General features: G+C 40.1%; 1 protein-coding gene across 3 annotated transcripts in view; it reads left to right on the top strand.

Moving 5' to 3' along the window:
- The window catches only part of NAR1 (ferredoxin hydrogenase), a 29,399-nt gene that overhangs the window by 2,939 nt on the left and 7,067 nt on the right, over positions 1-19,393 (top strand). For 2 of the 3 annotated variants that reach the window (XM_010254424.2, XM_010254423.2), the window contains 4 exons: positions 5,238-5,320; positions 8,682-8,835; positions 9,071-9,257; positions 12,163-12,289. In XM_010254424.2, coding sequence (XP_010252726.1) covers positions 5,238-5,320; positions 8,682-8,835; positions 9,071-9,257; positions 12,163-12,289 — 551 coding nt within the window. Of the gene's footprint in view, positions 1-5,237; positions 5,321-6,199; positions 6,285-8,681; positions 8,836-9,070; positions 9,258-12,162; positions 12,290-19,393 lie in introns of those variants that run through there. The other variant, XM_010254426.2, reaches the window with a different exon arrangement.

Here is a 19,393-nt window from a genome sequence, read left to right as displayed (position 1 = left end):
TTCCCGGTGGTGCTTATCATAGTGGAGCTTCATGTGGAGCTGGGCCTGCTGTAAGCGAATGCGGACGTCGGCGAGGAGGGCGTCGCGGTCCTGTAAGGAGTGATCGACTGCGTCCAAGCGAGTAGATTTGGGCTCGTAGGACATCAAGTGGGGAGGATCCCTGCCGTAAACGACGCGAAAGGGAGTCATGCCGAGGGAGGAATGGTAGGCTATGTTGTAGCAGTACTCGGCCCAAGGAAGCCATTCCAACCACCGTCGAGGTTGGTCGCCTACGAAACAGCGGAGATACATCTCGATAGTGCGGTTAACCACTTCCGTCTGACCGTCGGTTTGTGGCCGGTAAGCTGATGAGTAGGCCAGGGTGGTGCCGTGTAGTCGAAATAACTCTTTCCAGAAGGCACTAGTGAAGACCGGGTCTCTATCACTGACGATGGATTCCGGCAACCCATGTAAGCGAAAGATATGGGTAAAGAAGGCGAGGGCAACCGAAGTGGCACTGTACGGGTGTGATAGAGGAATGAAGTGCGCGTATTTAGAGAAGCGGTCGACTACCACAAAGAGAACTGATTTGCCCCCTACCTTGGGAAGTCCCTCAATGAAGTCCATGGAGATGTCGGCCCAGATCTGCGATGGGATGGAAAGGGGCTGAAGGAGGCCTGTCGGGTGTAGGTTTTCCCATTTGTGCTGTTGGCATGTGGAGCAATTCTGGACAAAATCTCGAATAGAAGTCTTCATACCTTGCCAATGGAAATCAGTCCGGACGCGGTGTAGTGTTTTTTGAATGCCCTCATGGGTGGAGTTATGGATGCTGGTGATGATGGTGGGAATCAACGGGCAGTCTGTTGGAAGATGGACTCGTCCCTTATACAGTACCAACCCGTCGTGAAGTGACCAATCGGGGTCGGCCGTGCCGGTCTGGATCTTCTGCAGTAAGAGCGACCATTCCGGGGACTGTGGTGCTGCCTTCTTAATGTCGTCAAACAGAGAGATCCGAGGTTGGGAAATGCTACATAGAACCATCGCATCTTCTTCACGCCTAGACAAGGCATCAGCTGCGCGATTAGAGGATCCCGCCTTATATTCCACCCTGAAGTCAAACCCGAGCAGTTTGCTAACCCAATGCTGCTGAGGGGAAGTGGTGAGACGTTGCTCTAACAGGTATTTGAGGCTGTAATGATTAGTTTTGACGATGAACGACCGTCCCCACAAATACGGCCTCCAGTGCTGGATGGCTCGGGCAAGGCCGATTAGTTTGCGCTCATAGGCTGGAAGCTTCAGATGCCGGTCGGCCAATCTGCGGCTGAAGAAAGCGATCGGGTGCCCTTGATGCTGTAGTACGACCCCGATACCCACTCCGGAAGCATCGCACTCGACTGTAAATTCGAGGGCGAAATTAGGTAATTGTAGGACAGGGGTTGAAGACAGTGCATTTCGCAGTGACAGAAAAGCTTCATCAGCTGCATCGTCCCACCGGAAGGAGTTTCTCTTCAACAGGTTGGTTAACGGGGCTGCCAACACTCCATAGTTCTGTACAAATTTGCGGTAGTAACCCGTTAAACCGAGGAACCCGCGTAAGGCCTTGGCGGATTGGTTTGGGCCATTCTGTTATAGCCTGAATCTTGGAACTATCAACTGTGACACCCTGCCCATGGATGATGTGGCCAAGGTAAAGAACCTGTCGTTCCCCGAAGGAGCACTTGGACCGTTTCAGGAATAAGCTGTGTTGGCGTAGGAGTACGAAAATGGTCCTCAGATGGTGGACATGCTCTACCCATGATTTGCTATAAATGAGGATATCATCAAAGAAAACTAAAACAAATTTGCGCAGATGGGGCTGGAATACCTCGTTCATTAGCGCCTGAAATGTAGATGGTGCATTGGAGAGTCCGAATGGCATGACTAAAAATTCGAAGTGGCCATGGTGGGTGCGAAAAGCAGTCTTCTTCACATCTGAGGTCCAACTTAGAGAAATACTGGGCACCATGCAACTCGTCCAGCAGTTCGCCCACAATGGGAATAGGGAACTTATCTTTGATCGTCCGGTCATTGAGTTCTCTATAGTCAACACAGAATCTCCATGTTCCATCCTGCTTCGCTACCAACAGAACCGGCGAAGAGAAGGGGGAGTGACTTTTGCGTATGATCCCTTGGTTCAGCATCGCTGTACATTGTTTTTCTATCTCATCCTTCTGCAAGTGAGGGTAGCGATAAGGCCTGACAACGGCTGGTGCTGAACCCGCCACCAAAGGAATACGATGGTCGCAAGCTCAGGAAGGGGGAAGGCCCTTCGGTTCCTGGAACAGATCTGAAAACTCGGCGAGAAGTTTTTCCATGGTTGCCAGTTTTGTCTGGAGTGCATGAACCTGCAGTGTCTTTTCTTTAACCCTGCAACTGTGCCATGAAACTTGCTTGCCATTCAGGTGAAAGGTCATGGTGAGTGCGCTGAAGTCCCACAAAATCGGGCCTAGGGTAATTAACCATTTGACCCCAAGAACAATATCGAACCCATCCAATGAGAGTACAAATAAATCAACAAGAATTAGTTCAGAATTGACCTGTACTGGGATGTCCTTACAAATCCTTGGACTGTGAACTTTTTCACCATTTGCGACGGCTACCTGTAGTCGTGGCCGGAGTTCCATTGGTAGTTTTAACTGCAGGGCTGCATGTTCACTTATGAAGTTGTGTGTGCTCCCTGAATTGACGAGAATGCGCACCGGCTGACCTGCGATCTGTGCCTGTAACTGCATGGTCTGAGAGGTTTTAATACCGGTGATCGCATGGAGAGAGATCTCTGGTTCAAATGTGACGGGTTCCCCTTCCTCCTCCTCTTACTCATCTATGAGAAGGCAAAAAAGCCTCTTGCATCTATGTCCTGCCGAGTAGAGGTCATCACAGTTGAAACATTGACCTCTCGCTCGGCGCTCTGCCATTTCTGCCCTGGTCAAGCGCTTGATGGGAGGAGTGACCATGTTACTGCCTGTACTTGTCACTGCTCTAGAGGTGGTGGTCGTGGGAGGCTTCATTTCCCGGCTGGTAGTAGAAGAGGGGGTTGTTGCTGCTGGTCTTGGGGGCACCCACAAGTTTGGTGGACGACCCACATTAAAAATTCCGTGGCTGAGCTGCAGCTTGCGCTCAAATGCACGGGCTAAGTTCATGGCTGTGGCCAAATTTGGGGGATTCTGCATCTCGACATCCACTCGCAGGGGTTCTGCTAACCCTGCTGTGAACATATCTACTTTCTGGTCTGGTCGCACGGAGGATGCCCTCGCGAGGAGGGTTTGGAACTGTCGCTGGTATTCAGCAACTGTTCCGGTCTGTTTAAGTTTAATTAGCTCGCCCAGTGGGTTGCTGGTCAATGGGGGTCCGAACCGAAGAAGGCAATAGGATTTAAACTGGGGCCAACTGAGCCCGGGTTCTTCTTGCTCTAACCGATAAAACCAAAGGTGTGCTTCTTCTGTTAAATGAAAGGCGGTTAGGCTTACCTTGTCCTGGTCATTTGTCCGTTGATTCCGGAAGAACTGCTCGCAGCGATACAGCCAGCCTAGGGGGTCTCCGTTGCCGTTGTACGATGGGAACTCTAGCCTGCTGTACTTGGGGATGATGGCTGCTCCATGGCCGACAGACTGCTGTTCGCCGGAAGACTCCGGCAGATCTGGCTGGCGGTCGTTAGCTGCTGTCCCTCCGTCAGAGTTCCTTTTCCTGCTGGAAAGAAACGTCTCCATTAGTCGCCGCAGTTCTCGCACTTCACCTTTGATCTCACGAACTTCGGAGTTGGTCTCCACGAGTTGGTGCTCGAGGTCGTGGACCCTGGAAGGTAGCTGCTCCAGATCTCCCATGACGCCTTGCTTTGATACCAAGTTGTTGAGGGCCCGGGAATAGGATTTTGTCACGGGTCGGTCCACGGGGAAAACCTCCTGTTTTCCCTTGTTCCTTCCTTCTTGTGATGAACCTATCTTGGCGCCTTTGGTGATTTGTCCAAGAGATCACCAACTCTCCTAACTCACTCTTGACTGAATAATTTGATATCTCATTCAATAATGGGGTCTCCTTAAATAGGAGATTACAAGAGTCCTAATCAAGGGGAATCTCCTTGCTGAATAGGGAGACTTCCAGTTCTATCTTGCTAAGGATAAGATAAGCTAATCCTAATTTGATAAGCTACTAACAAGATAAGATAAGCTAAGCTAATCCTAATCTGATAAGCTATTAACAAGATAAGATAAGAGATAAGAACAAGCAAAATGAGCTAATCTAATCTAGATAAGGCTGCTATTGCCGAACTGGGTAGGATGAGCATCACTGAATCCTTGCTGCTGCTGGCGGTGGGCCCGGGGCCTGTTGCTGCCGGCGGCGATGGTACGTCTTCCCAAGGAAGGCGTCCATAACAGTGTCTGTTAAACTTACCTACTTACTATCTTTCACTGTTAAAGATACCAAATGAGCTGGCTATCAAAATAGAGAAACTGCAGAGGGATTTCCTTTGGAAATGGAAAAGGGGGACGAAGAAGGCTCATCTAGTAAAATGGGAAAAAGTATGGAGGTTCTACTCTTTCAGCCTTTCTCACATGTAGAGATCTTCTTGGCTTGGCCAAGATTTAAAGGAAGCAAGATGCATAAATTATTTGGAGCTGCATCCCTTTTGCAGTGTGTTGGGCATTGTGGAAGGAAAGAAATAAAAGACTGTTCGAGGACAAATGAAGAGGCATTGAAACTTTGGTGGCTTCAGTTGGAAAGCTTGTTTCAAGCTGGCTGCTGGGTTTTGGTTTTCCCAGAAATTGAGCAATTTAACAGTGTAGATCTAGTAGAAAATTTCTGGGTGTTCTTGAGATCCCAGCCTGTAATGTTAACTTGTTTTCATAGTTTCTAGTTGGTTGGGTGTTACCTTGACACCCATTAAGATTGTATCTTTCTTTTCTATTTTAATAAATTTTTTCTTCATTACTCTTCCAAACAAAAAAAAAAAAAGAAAAGGCCATGAGAGGCCTTCCGTCACACCATTTGTTCTCCAAACAACACTTGTTCACCATTTCCTACCTTGTATTTTATCAGTATCATGTTGGTATCAAAATCACCATTTTCTACCTTGTATTTTATCAGTATCATGTTGGTATCAAAATAACCATTTCCTGTAAATAATAATTACTCATCTGTTTTAAGAAATCTATCAGTATCATGTTGGTGTCTGCTATAAGAGGTTTTTAGTGTCATAATTGCCTCTTAATCTTATTTTTCAGAACCAAGAGAAGATTGGTCCTCCATTCAAGCCCTCACAAACAGAACCAGTTAAAATTTCACTTAAAGACTGCTTAGCATGCAGGTAGGAGATATCTCCTTTCATTACTTTAATTTTCTTATTTGATGACATATGATAATAAAATTGTCTAGCATTCTTTTTTCATGTGCATACCATGATAGAGTGAAATGTGTCCAATATGCAATGACCTATTTTTCAGTAACAAACCTTTGTATCTGTTGACAATTTCTATCTTGCACAAAGTTTAAACATATAAAAATTCAAGGAGGAGAATGAAAACCTGCTCCCTTGATGTAGTATTTATACTTGTGTAAAATTGAAAAGAAAAAAATTAAAGCTTGAAGCAAAATAATTGTGAGGCATTAATTACCGTGGACTGTGATGATTACCAATATTGTATGTGTTATGTAGTTTTCTTTTACTGCACTGACTTTAGAAATAAAATATATAAAAGGTGGCATGGACAGTTTTAAGATATACATCCGCATTTGATAATAACTCAATTTTCTATTACTTGACAATAAAATAATGCTGCATTAAGTACACCATGACTGCAAATAGAAAATGTCAAACTAGGCACTTGACCCTTCTGCTAAGACCTGATTGGAAGTGAATCCTTGAACTATTTGAATCCACTTGCACTTCCCTGGATGAAAGGCAGGTGACTATTTTCTTTCCTAACACTAAATGCTACTACCACTTCTGCTAAGGCCTTTACAATCAATCATCCTGCTCCATTCATGTCTATCATTAAGAGTTAGCTTATATGAACTATGATAACCAACTGCATATGAAGGCATCCTTGGAAATCATTGAAGTTGAAACTTACGAACTTGGATATAGACATGGTATTGTCCTCTCCATGTTATTGTTAATTCCTTAGTTTTAACTTGGATGTAGAATCTAAATTTTACACTTGCATTGTTCATTGATTGCTTGCAGTCGTACAGAGGAATGGGATTTGTACTGTTGGCTTCACTTGGGTAGGATGAGGCAGATGATGTTGATGATATATGTTATTATCATTGTGAGTGAATTATAGTATGCAAAGCCTTGTAGACTCCAGTTGTCCTATCGTGTATATATCCTCTTTTTCTATAATATAATCTTCTGATTGTTACCATTCTCCAAAAAAGTCATGGAGAGACAAATATTGAGAAGGAAAAAAATGAGCCCAGAATATGAAGCTGAAAATGTTTCAGTTAAAAATGTGTTAGAGAATGCAGATAATCACATTGCAGACCCCCACCCTAATTGTATGAGTTTTAGTGAAGATGCAGATATTCACATTGACAATAGAAATGTATTAGTGAATGCAAGTTAAAATATTAGAAAATTCTGAAATTATTGGTAAAAGAAGTTTTTGAATTCTAGCTTTTGCATACTTGATGTGTGAATCATGGGATAAAATGTTTCCAGTCATCAAGTTATATTGCACAAAGAAATCAAACTGGCTGTGATGTCTTTAGGGTGGTTGTAGGATGAGGTTTGGGATTTCCTAGTTCTGATTGATTGGTCAAACATGGTTTATTAGAGCTGAAATCTAGTGTAATTGGGGCCTATTTGTGGCTAGTTTAATTAGTGGTTATGACAGGAATGTGCATGCTTGGAATTTGGGGCAAAGCCCATGGAATGAGGGGCTCAAATTAGGGCAGTAATAGTGTTCTCATGTTAGATCTAAAGAGGCTAGACCAAGGTTTAAGGAAAGGTGGATGATGTGCAAAGGAATGACTGCAGGTTGGAATGAATTGTGAAGGTCATCTAGGGTATTTACATGGCTATAGGTCAACAAGATTTAAAAAATGTAGCGGGATTGATAAAATCTATGCGTAGGAATTAATATTTAAACAGCAAGTGGATGGTAGAAATAATAGAAATCAGTTATAGAATATTGAAGGGAAATCACCACATCTAAATCTACTGTATGTGAGTAGCATCTCAACCCATTTGCTCACCCATAACACGCAGTAGGATTAATATTTATTTATTCTTTTGAAACAAGGAAATGTATGAGTTGTATTCAAAGTGATCCATGAGTTTACAAAGGGGTAAACTCAAAAGCCTTCACAGGAAGAAAAAAATCCTATACTGCTAGGTAGCAAACAACAAACAAAACATGGTATTCATTTAGGTAGAGAAGGCTATAGATGTAAAATAAAAAGTATACAATGTTCACTGAATGAAAAGTCTCTGTACATATGAACATCTTTAATAACCCCCAAAAAATTCTACAGCCAAGAAAGAAGACAAAAAAGTCTTCTTTGAACTGTATATGATTGTTCATCCAGCTTCCTAATTCTTCAACCATTTGGTTTATCAGTTTTTCTTCCTCAAAAATCCTATTGTTCCTTTCACCCCATATGGTCGTTCACAGCACAGCCAATGGTATTGTCACAACTTTCATAACAGACCTGAGAGGCTGAGCCACATATGTAATAAAAAGTAAATAGGCTATGAAAGAAATAATTTCTATTCCAAACATGCATAAGAAATTACTGATATATATATATATATATATATATATATATATATTATGGATAAACTAGAATACATGTAAATTAAGTAAACAGAATATTTCATTTAGGTAGAGAGAAAGATATCAACATAAAATAAAATTTCAAAGATATAGGGTTCATATTAAAAAGAATATTTTGCAGACCAAAAATATAAAAAAGAATATTTATGTGATGAAAATGAAAAATATAAATTGGAGTTAAAAGAAATGATTTGTACTCCAAAATATATAAAAAACTACAGTAGATTTAGTCTTTGTTTCACAGAATATATATTAAAGTTTTTGAGGCTTATTCTTTGCCCCTCTAAGACCCAACCGCCTTGCTTCACCTTTAGCCTTTTAAAGCCTTGCAAGTTGCAATGGTGACATCATCATTATCCACACCTTATCCCAACTATATGGGGTTGCAATTGAGACATATTCAGCATAATAAAACAGCTCTTTGTAACACTCCTAATAATGCTAAAAGTAAGAAAGTATAAGGACTAAATAAATAATTGATTCTTCCATGTGATGTGACTCTGATATTTCTAACTCAAAACTTGATTATATATTTATATAACTAGGTAAAGGCCCCAAACAATTATATAAGTAGGTGAACTTAATTATATAACTAGGTAAAGGCCCCAAACAATTATATAAGTAGGTGAACTTGATTATATAACTAGGTAAACTTTTCTCTCTGTCAATTGAATTCTTTTCCCTCTTTACTGGAGATTCTTCTGGATATTCCTCTGGTGATCCCTATCATGTGCAGAACTTTTCCCTTGTAAGTGCTACTACAGGGCACTTGATTGTAACTTGTTTCATTTTTAATAATTTCAATCTTGTAAATCCTAATTATTTTTATAAAATTTATGCCTCGAAATGTTTTTAAGGCAGAAAAGTAATTTTTCATATGTCATTCAGTGGCTGCATAACATCTGCTGAGACAGTTATGCTTGAGAAACAAAGTTTAGATGAGTTCCTCTCTAGCATCAGATCCGGAAAGGCTGTTATTGTCTCTGTCTCCCCGCAGTCAAGGGCTTCCTTAGCTGCACATTTTGGCCTTTCTCCATCTCAGGTAACATAGAGAATAATGACTGTCCTATTTCCTTTCTTTGGATTACAAAACTTTGCTTTTCTCTCACAAATCAGAGCATGCTTAAATCTATGATTAGGACATCTTCCTTGGAATATAGAGCTTTCCATGCCTGGCTAAAATATGTTGTGCTTCTTTAATCATTTATTAGTTGCCAATTATGCATATGATTTGCCATTATAAACATAAATGTTTTCTCTCCTTTCTGGGTCTTCAGGTTTTCAGGAAACTTACCACCTTTTTCAAGTCCTTGGGGGTAAAGTCTATATTTGATACCAGCTGCAGTAGGGACTTATCACTTATTGAAGCATGCAATGAGTTTGTTGCACGGTACAAGCAGCATCATTCAACTGATGGTGAAGGATGCAATATGTCCCTTCCTATGCTTTCGTCAGCATGTCCAGGTTTGTTCAACACATGGTCACACATCATATCATAGTTTTTAAAAGCATGTTTTGTAGAACAAAGAAAAAATGAAAACATTGCATCCATCATAGCAAGATTTGTATCATATAATTGCTTTTGTTTAGTCTATTTTCCCTCTCTCCCCTCCATAACCCCCCCCCCCACCCCCCACCCCAAGAAAAAAAAAGATTGATGTATGGTGCAGCCAGCTTATGTGGCCATAAGTCTTCTTCATGTCAATCTTTTATATGTGGGAATTGGATGAGAACCTCAAGTCAAATGTACTTGTTGGTCAATGCTACACTAAACTCTGTTGCTGAAACTCCTTGATATGCTGAAACAATTGAATTGTCACCTTTTAACCTTCTTCTAGCATGCTATCAATCTTGCATATTGGGATAAAAAGGGCAGCCCAGTGCACGAGGCTCCTGCCAATGCAGGGTTCTGGGGAGGGATAGATGTACACATCCTTACCCCTACACATACAAAGAGGCTGTTTTCAAGATTTGAACCCTGGTCACTTAGGTAGCAAAGGAGAACCCAACTGTTGCACCAGCCGTCAAGTCTACCCTCTGACTACTAGAATCATGGGAAATAATGAATTCTCACTTCTGTGTTACTGTGTTCTGAGTTCTGACTTATGAATTCTTGAACTGTTGAAAACATGTTGAGCGGCCATTGCTTAGCTTAGTGGTAAAATCTAGGGATGATAAGTGTGAGAATGCAGTTAAGAGTTTGAGAGCGGCAGCTTTATGATAAAAAAGCCAGAGGTTAGGTTTATATCCAGTCTGCCCTTCCTAGGACCTTGAATTTTTGTTAGTGGCACTGAATTTGAATAATGGCCTTGTGTATGACTATAATTGAAACAAAACCTAGAAGTGCATCAGTTTAAATGATGACCATAAAAGTAATCCTATGAGGAGGCTAATAACAGGGATTATATATTGACAATGATGCCTTTACACTTTATTTTACCTCATCTTACTCTTGCAACATGACCAGTCTAGGGATGATCATTTATGACCTGGCCCGGCCTGGACCTGTATCAAGCCTGTAGGCAATGCAGGCCAGGCCCGGGCCAAGTAAGCCATAGGCCTGGCCTAGAAATTGTATTTATATATAATATATGAGGAAATCTATTCTGCCTGAAAGACATGATATACGGTATGTATGTATATATGATATAATATATTAATATATACAATAAATTTTTAAATATTTTTTGTGTAATTTTGATTATAAGGTTAAATTAAACTTTAATTTTAATTCATACCGGCCAGCCTGGCCCAGGACCAGGCTTGGACATGTAATATCAGATCCAGCATGCAGGCTAGGCCTGGGCAGGCCTTAAGCTATTAATATTCTGTAAAAACATGGCTTGTGCCTGGCCCAGACCATGATCATCCTAGACCAGACATGTGCAAGGTAAACAAAAGTGTGTCAGATCCACAAAATTTGCCCCTCCCCTTGGCAAAACATCCACTTTTTTTGGACTCTGGACACAACCAACATAAATAATTAACTAATACCATTACAAGATACCAAAATAGAAGTTCAAACTTAAATATATGAAATATTTGATATCTGTTGAATATGCATGCATCTGTCTTAGTTGAGGTCCTCTCTCCCAGGGTTTTGTGTTTAGATGAATCTGAGTGATACCTATGCACCTGTAATGGATATCTGCACCAAAACCTCTTAGAAGATATTATTGGCTGTGGGCAATATACAAACTACCCAATAACTTTTTTTTTTGGAAAGATAACAAACTACCAATAACTGATACTGTTCTGTAGATTCCAGATCAGAAAGGGAAAATCTCACCAAAACCCACCCTACAAATTTTCACTTCACCGTACACTCGCAACAATTTAAAACTTCCAACACCCCCACTTATGACACCATACCCCTTCCCCTTATTGTTATCAATTCCCCCACTGTCACTGTTCCCAACTGTATGGTGAAATAAAAATTTGTGAGGTGGGGGTAAATGAAGATTCTTCCATCAGAAAACTAACCATTGACCTATTAGCACTATTATGCCTAGGCATGCATGAAGGGAAATCTGAAATTGGATTAAAGGACATGGTTGGAAGGGAAAAACAAAGATTCTGTGCTTGTCAATACTCTGACCATCCTGAACTGCTTTTTTCTTTCTGAATGGTTCATAATCAACTCAACTAAGCCTTGTCCCAAGTCCCAACCATATGAGGTCAGCTACATGAATCCTGTTGTACCATTCCGCTCGTCCAGTGCCATATCAATTGTTAAAGTGTGGGCCTTGAAACCATTGCTCACTATTTCAACCATATGGGTTCTGTAGATGTCTTCTCTGCATGTGACCAAACCACTTTATCTACTTTTGCTCATTTTATCACCTATTGGAGCTGAATAAATTCATTTCTAGTTTCCCACTGGACATATTGTTTCTTGACTGCCCAATACTTTGCTCTATACAGCATGGCCTCCTGTCTTATAAGATCTTCCTTTTAGCAAAGTGTATTCACTAGGCAAAAATATTAAATCTTTCCATCAAGTTGATATCATAGTTCTGTAGGATCTAAGTAATGTTTTCATACCTTGCCATCCTAAGAAAATGAAACACGTGACAATCATCTGAATGTATAGGATGAGGCTATTAGCACTAAGGCTATATTTGGTTTGAAGGAAAAGGTAGGGAAAGGAAGGGAAAGGTAGGGAACTTGTACAAGGTTTGTAAAGGTTTCCCTACCTTTCCCTACTTTTTCCTTCAAACCAAACACAGCTTAAATGTCCTTCAGATATCTTACACAATTTCAAATAATAATTTCCTGGAACATGTAGATAGTTACAAAATAGTAGTTGTTCAGGTGCAATTTCATTCTTGTCAATAAATGTTACTAAGCAAATTTTTTACAAATTCAGGTTGGATTTGCTATGCGGAAAAAACTCTTGGATCTTATATTCTTCCTTATATTTCCAATGTGAAAAGCCCCCAACAAGCAATTGGAGCTGCCATCAAGCACCACATTTGCCAAAAAATGGGTTTTACGTATGTTCTTTTATCTTCCAAATTCCTTCAAGCCCAATTACTGAATATTTTTTATTATAAGATATTTATCTTGTCAACTGGAGTTAAAAGGTTTATTGGAGGCTTTCTGTCTCTTGGGTTTGCAGTGATATTTCTTTTATTTCATTTATAACTTTGAGATTTGCGCACTCCCAAGAATAATTCCTTACAGATACTTTTAGAGGATAATGAGGACTATAGGGTCAATATATGCATTTTATATTGCATGAATGTTCTCTCTATTGTCATTACTTTCATGAATGGATAGAAGAAATAGCTATACATTTCAAGGGCTCTAAACATTCTTTCAAAGTTTAATCAGACTAAACTTTTTTGTTTCTCCATCAATCACTTGAAAGTCAAAAGTGTGTTAGTCAAAGATACTTGGAGAATAACCTGAACAAACAGGAAAAGAGGAACTAAAATTCGAGGTTTTAAGCAGAAATTCCACTCTCTATTAACCTATTGAAAATATCTGTTGGATAGACAGGATGATCTTTTTTTTTTTTTTTGAAAAATAAAAATAAAAATTCATTAGAAAAAGGAAAATAGAATACAATAGGACATCACTTGAAGCGGAAGCAAACCCAAAGAACCCAACAAAGATCTCAAGAGTCCCATACTAAAACCCAAAAAACCAAACAACTAACAAAGCTTCAAGATTCTCTCAAAACAATCTCAAGCAAAGGCCAAGGAAACAACCCAAAAAAGTCCCCATGAGAGCAAATACATCCAACCCCACTCCTGAACAGAAACTTAATCCCTCCTTGCTCTACCAAGACCTCAATCTTCCTCCATAAACTCATCCTCTTGGCTTGAATCATCTTCATCCCAATGCTTGTCACCTTCCCGTTGAGCTTTTTCTGTTCACCTTCTCTTCCTTTTTCCTTCTTTCAAACTCATCAAAGGCCCTTCTAGCAAACTCCTCAACACCCCAGAAAAACAAACCCAGACTTTTTCCAATCGTGACCTCTATCCACCAAATTCTGGAGAGTCCCACACCCTGACCTAGTGTCAGTGCCATTGTTATTTTGCATCATCTCGCTCTTACCAGAAACAGAGTCAACATCACTCAATTTGTTCTTCTGTTGCTCCTTCCCTGAATGGGAGGCCTATCACCATAGGCAGGGGGATTTCTTCTTGAAACTCTAGGTGCAAAGCCTTCATTAGAAGATTGACAATCTTATTTGTGAACAGACCACCAGTTAGCTATGCCAAATTGAGATGAACCAAACTGTTGGTGAAGGTGTAATGTAGGACAAAGTAATGATGGTTTAGGAATTCTATTATTCAGATTTTGCAAGGTTGGATCACCAAGATTAAATCACTGGTTTATGATTAAAACCTATACAAGATAAACCTTTGGTAGGCATTTATTCTCTCTCTCTCTCTCTCTCTCTCTCTGGTGGGGGGGGCAACAAGATGATGTTTTATTTTTTATAATTTTATTGATGTCACTTATACTTGAAAGAATAAAGAAAATTTCTTAATAACACTAAAAGTCCCTTGGTAGGGCTTCAAATAGGTAAGCAAGGATCAAAATATCGATATGATACAACCCATATCATATCCCTATCCAAGATTGTGGATACACCAATATACACAATGTTTGTGAGTTTTGAAAGTTTAGTATGATAGAAGACATCCCACTCAGGCTGATAAAATAAAAAATAAAAAAGAAGTATCAGTATATTGATACTCACTGATATCCAAATTTGATCCTTAGCTTTAAGGTAAATAAAAAATTTCAAGAGAAAATAAATAGGGATAGTGCTGGATGAAAATGGAAACTGGACATTAGGGGATTCTTAAGCCAATGCATGTAAACATAGCCTAGTTTCATTCTTTTTTGTTAATATATATCCAAAATAAAGTGAAATGGCTAATGCTGTAGAGATCCGTTCAAGAAAGTGAAATGGCTAACTAGCAACATGAGAGTTAGTGTTCAGTGGGTGGGCAGATCGGCAAATGCTGTAGCTGATTCATTAGCTAAACAAGGGGCTTCTCAGGATTGTCTTTTTTAGGCTACTTTGTGACTTGTTTTAATTGAGTTTTGAAAAGATGTTTGTGATTTCCTAGAGGGGTTGCACCTCATGCCTCTCCTTGGGTTGTTTGTAACTCTTAACAGTTTGTGATTAATAAAATTTTTCAATCATATATATATATATATCCAAAATAAACTACAATAAGAAAGTTCATTTCTTTGGTTTAGACCTAAGATGCAAAAAGAATTAGAATTTCATTGCTACAGTAAGCCATTAAATATGTGCACACAGATTCATTAATAAAATAGAAGATAAAGAGGCAATAAAACTTCAGTTGCCTTTTGATGCAACCTGAGATGAGTGAACTGAAGGTTTAAAGGAAGAAGGGAAAGAAGAACTGGGGTTAATCTGCTATGCCGAACTCTCCTTGATAGCTACTATTTATACTCTTCTTACATAGGTGTAAATCACTCCTGGTGCATGATAACTTGTAACTACTTTATTCTGTTCCCCTGATTTATGCTTGAGAGTAAAGTAAACTCTTGTAAGAAGGCTATCCATCTAGCAGCATATGGTTAGTAGTGTTCGTGTTATTAATATACTTCAAAGCTTGATGATCAGTATATAAAACAAACTCCCTTTGGACCAACTAATGCTTCCAATGCTTCAAAGCCTACACTACTGCATATAGCTCTTGCTCATAGGTAGATGATTTCCTTTTACTTCATTAAACTTTTCACTATAGAAAGCCACATGTCAGTTCTCTTGAGATAGTATAGCACCTATACCTGTCGTTGAAGCGTCACATTCCACTTCAAATAACTTATCAAAGTTGGGCAAAGCAAGTACAGGAGCTTTGGTTAGCTTCTCCTTTATCAATTGGAATGCCTTTTCTGCCTCCGATGTCTGTTGTAACTGTCCCTTTTTTAAGCAATCAGTAATAGGACTGACAATACTGCTGAAATGTTGTACAAATCATCTATAGAAAGTAACCAAACCATGGAAAGAGCATACCTCATGTACATTTTTAGGTGTAGGCCAGTCTCTAATAGCCTTAACCTTTTCCTCATAACCATAATGTCTGAATCACTGACCACGTACCCAAGAAACACAAGCTGTTTGGTCATAAAACTGCACTTCTTAAGGTTGGCATAAATCTGATTTTGGTGGAGAACGCCAAAAAACTTCTTGCAAATGTTGTAGGTGTTCTTCCTTGTCCTTGCTATACACTAGGATATCATCAAAATATACTACCATACACTTGCCAATCAGTGGCTTCAAAACATGTTTCATCAACCTCATGAATGTACTAGGGGCATTGGAAAGTCCAAAAGGCATAACTTTCCACTCATACAGTCCTTCTTTTGTATTGAAATCCGTTTTCCATTCATCTCTAGGGCCGGATTCTGATTTGATGATAACCACTCTTCAAATGAATCTTAGAAAACATTGCTGCCCCATGAAGCATGTCTAACATCATCCAGCCTAGGGATTGGAAACTGATATCAAACAATTATTTTATTGATGTCCCTACTGTCCACACACATCTTGCTACTCCCATCCTTCTTTGGTGTAAGTAAGACCGGAATGCCCACTGCCCCATTCCATAATACTTTCCAACAAAAGAACCATCCTAGAGGGAAACTAATTCAGCCTCGGAAACAACAAAATCAACTTGCCCAGCAAGTAATCAACCTAGAAATCAAGAGAGAGTGTTGGTTCTCCCTAACCCTCTTTCCCTTTCTCAACAATAGTCTCAACCCTAGAATCTAGATGTCTCACCCAAGTAGTGCCTTCCCAAAGTTTGGTGTCTAATTGGGTATTGTTCAAGATGTCTTTCAGCCTTTACAGCTAAAGGAATAGCCTCATTTAAATTCCACACATCTTGGGCTGCAACTCTTTCTTGTATGATTGGTTTCAGATCCTCAATAAACCGAGCAGTCCTTTGTGATGGAGTTTCAGCCAACTCATTATGAACTTAAAGCCTAAAAAATTCAGATGCATACTCTCTAGCCCCATGTGTACCTTGCACACAACGTTGGTATTGTTGGAATAAGTATTGGTAATAATTACGTGGAAGGAATTGAGCCTGAAGTAACTGCTTCATTCTTGGCCATGTCCTATTAGTTTGTTTTCCAGCTCTAACTTTCTCCATCTGAACTTGATCCCACCAAGCAGAAGCTCCTCCCTTTTTCAGCTTATAAGAGACCAATTTCACCTTTTTATTTTCTGTTGTCTCAGAAAAATCAAAGACTTTCTCCACCTCACAAATCCAATCTAGGAAATCTTCAATATACAACTGGTTATTGAAAGTTGGCAACTCAATCTTCATCTTCTAATCCCTATCACCATTTGTTCCTTCTTCTAGCTGGCTGTCTAGCATCAATTGGCCTTCCCATACCCTGATTTTCATCTTCAAAATCTTCCTCTTCGTCACTAAAATCAAAGGCTGTTGCTAGGGCTTGGAAACGTGGTTGTTCTTGGGGCTGGACCACCACTTGCAGCCAAGGTTCAAAATACCGACACATTTACGCCTGATATGGGGCATATGGTATTGTATCTCTGAGCCTTGATACACCTCTTTACAGGTGTTTTTACAAATTTGGCTTCAGCCAGGAAGGTCTCAAGCTCTTACTGGATCCCCCACCTCTTGGTTTTACCAAGCTGAATTTTGATGGCAGCAGCATGGGTAATCCAAGGCCTTCTGGAATAGGGGGAGTTATAAGGGATGAACAAGGGAATGTGTTAGCCTTGTTCTCTGGTCCAATTGGAGCGGGAGACTCACTGAGAGCTGAGATATTAGCACTCTGGAAGGGGTCCAAAGGGCGAAAGGTTTACATTTAAACAAGCTGATCATAGAAAGTGACTCAGAGACTGTAGTGAGCTGGTTAAAAGAAGACAACACTAGGCTCTGGAACTACAGAAACGAAAAGAGGAAATTTAAATGGAGATGGCTTAGGTAGACATTGAAACACTAGACATTGAAGTTCAATGCACATGAGTAAAGAGAAAGTGCAAATTCATTTGCAGATGGCTTAGCTAGGCAAGGGGTGAATAGGAATTCTGTTTTTTGGGCCCAGTTATAACAACTGATTTTGTATTTTGGGTATACATTGACAGTTGTGGGGAGTTAAGATACTTTAGCTCCCCTCTGTTGTATTATTTTCTTTAATCAATTAATGAATTTTCTGCTATTGATAAAAACAATAATACATATATATATATATATATTCAAAACTAAAAAAATGTGTATCAGTCAAAGTACCGATACACCTCTGCTGATACACAGAGGTGTATCAATGTTTTGAACCTTGCCTGTGGCTGAAACTGATCCCTAGATCAACTCTTCTTGCTAGTACATAAGGCAACTAGTTTCTTATTGGGTTGGGGCTGTACCAGGTGGTTGAAGATTAGTCCTAGTGGTTGCTTCAACCAACTGCCTAATAGCAGCTTCTAAACCTTGAAAGGATGCAGCTTGTTGATGTTGTAACTCTTTGATGACTGAGAGAATCTCAGATCCATCACTGGAAGCACTGTTGTGGGCCACGTTTGAGAGAAAACTCAGGCTTTGATACCACCTAATGCAGGAGAACATGTCTAGCAGATCTGTTCTTGTGATTTTTACAGAAAAAAATCACCCAAACTGTTTGAGGAATTCAAGAGAAAGAAAGAAAATAGAGTGAAGAAAGAAAAAAACAGCTTTCTTAAGCTTGAGGTAATTGAATATCCTCCTTTTTCTTCTTTGAACAGCAGCTAATAATGTTCTTATATAGGGGTTCTATTAGGGTCGGCAGCCAATAAAACCCTGAAATTACAAAAATACCCCTGTCCCAAAATAGTAAGGAAAACCCAAAAATAAACTAATCTAATAGCTATATACCCTGTAAGACTCTTCCTAACAATAATAATCCACTAGAAATCATTAATTACCTGAGAAACGACCTAGGAAATCATCAAAACTAAAACAAGAAAATAGCTAAATTCAAGCACGAGAGTTCTTCAATTTCTTGTTCCTTCTAGGTTTGTCATATGTTTCTTCATAATTAAGTGTTGTAGCCTCTACATCAAATATCATCCCAAACCTTCTCAGGGATGGGCAGTGGTTGTAAGAGCCAAGCTGGGCTCTGTTTACTAATATTGTTGACATACCTGGAAGTGTTGAACATAATCATAGACCATCCTTTTCATTCCTTTCCACTTGTAGTGTTGGGTCAGCTTTCTTTATGCGTGTAGGGCCCCAGAGTGGCCCCCAATAGCTGGATCATGGAATAACTGGAGTAGGTCCTGGTGATGGGCTGACTTAGCTGCTACCACCCTTATTGAAATAAATCCAGCCCAACTACTAAGTATGCTGGGCACAGGGTTGGGCTGATCAAATATTGCTCCTTAATGTGGGCCAAATCCAGGCCCTATTGGGCCTCAGCCTTCAAGCGATGTAGTGGGGGGTACTGTAGCTTGGACAAGCCTATAGCGCAAATTTCCTCTGCATGTGATAATGCATTAGCCACCGCATTTGAAGAGCCTGGTTTGTACTCGATCTTGAAGTCATAGCCTAGTAGCTTGACAACCCATTTTTGTTGTTCTGGGCTTAGACTGCTTAGTATCCTTTGATCCAACAAGTGCTTGATACTGCTTAGCTGCTTGGTGAAGGCTTTACTAAAGTAAGATAAGGGTTGGCCTTATTGCATGAGGATTGCACCAATCCTCAGTCGGAAGCGTCGGTTTCCACAATGAATTCTTTAGTAAAACCAGGTAATGCCAATGTGGGAGGCCTACTCTTCTTTTTCACTCCATTCAAGGGATTCATTCTTAAGCAATTGGGTCAACAGGGAAGCTAACTCTTTGCAACCTTTAATAAATCAATGGCAATACCCGATTAAGCCCAAGAAGCCTCTATGGGCCTTTTGGGTTGTGGGTCAAGCCCAATTCACCATGCACCTCACCTTCTCAGGATCGGTTTGAACCTTATCCCCTGAAATGATATACTTGAGATATTGCACTTGTGTTTGCCCAAATGAACACTTTGACAACTTGGCAAAGAGCTGATGTTGTCTCAAGGTCTCTAGAGTGCTTGCCAAATGCTGCATGTGAGGGGCCCAAG

Source organism: Nelumbo nucifera, chromosome 1 (genome assembly GCF_055504915.1).
Source record: "Nelumbo nucifera cultivar China Antique chromosome 1, China Antique-T2T, whole genome shotgun sequence".
NCBI lineage: Eukaryota > Viridiplantae > Streptophyta > Magnoliopsida > Proteales > Nelumbonaceae > Nelumbo > Nelumbo nucifera.
The sequence above is the reverse complement of the archived record's forward strand: the minus strand, read 5'-3'. Positions and strand labels throughout refer to the sequence as shown.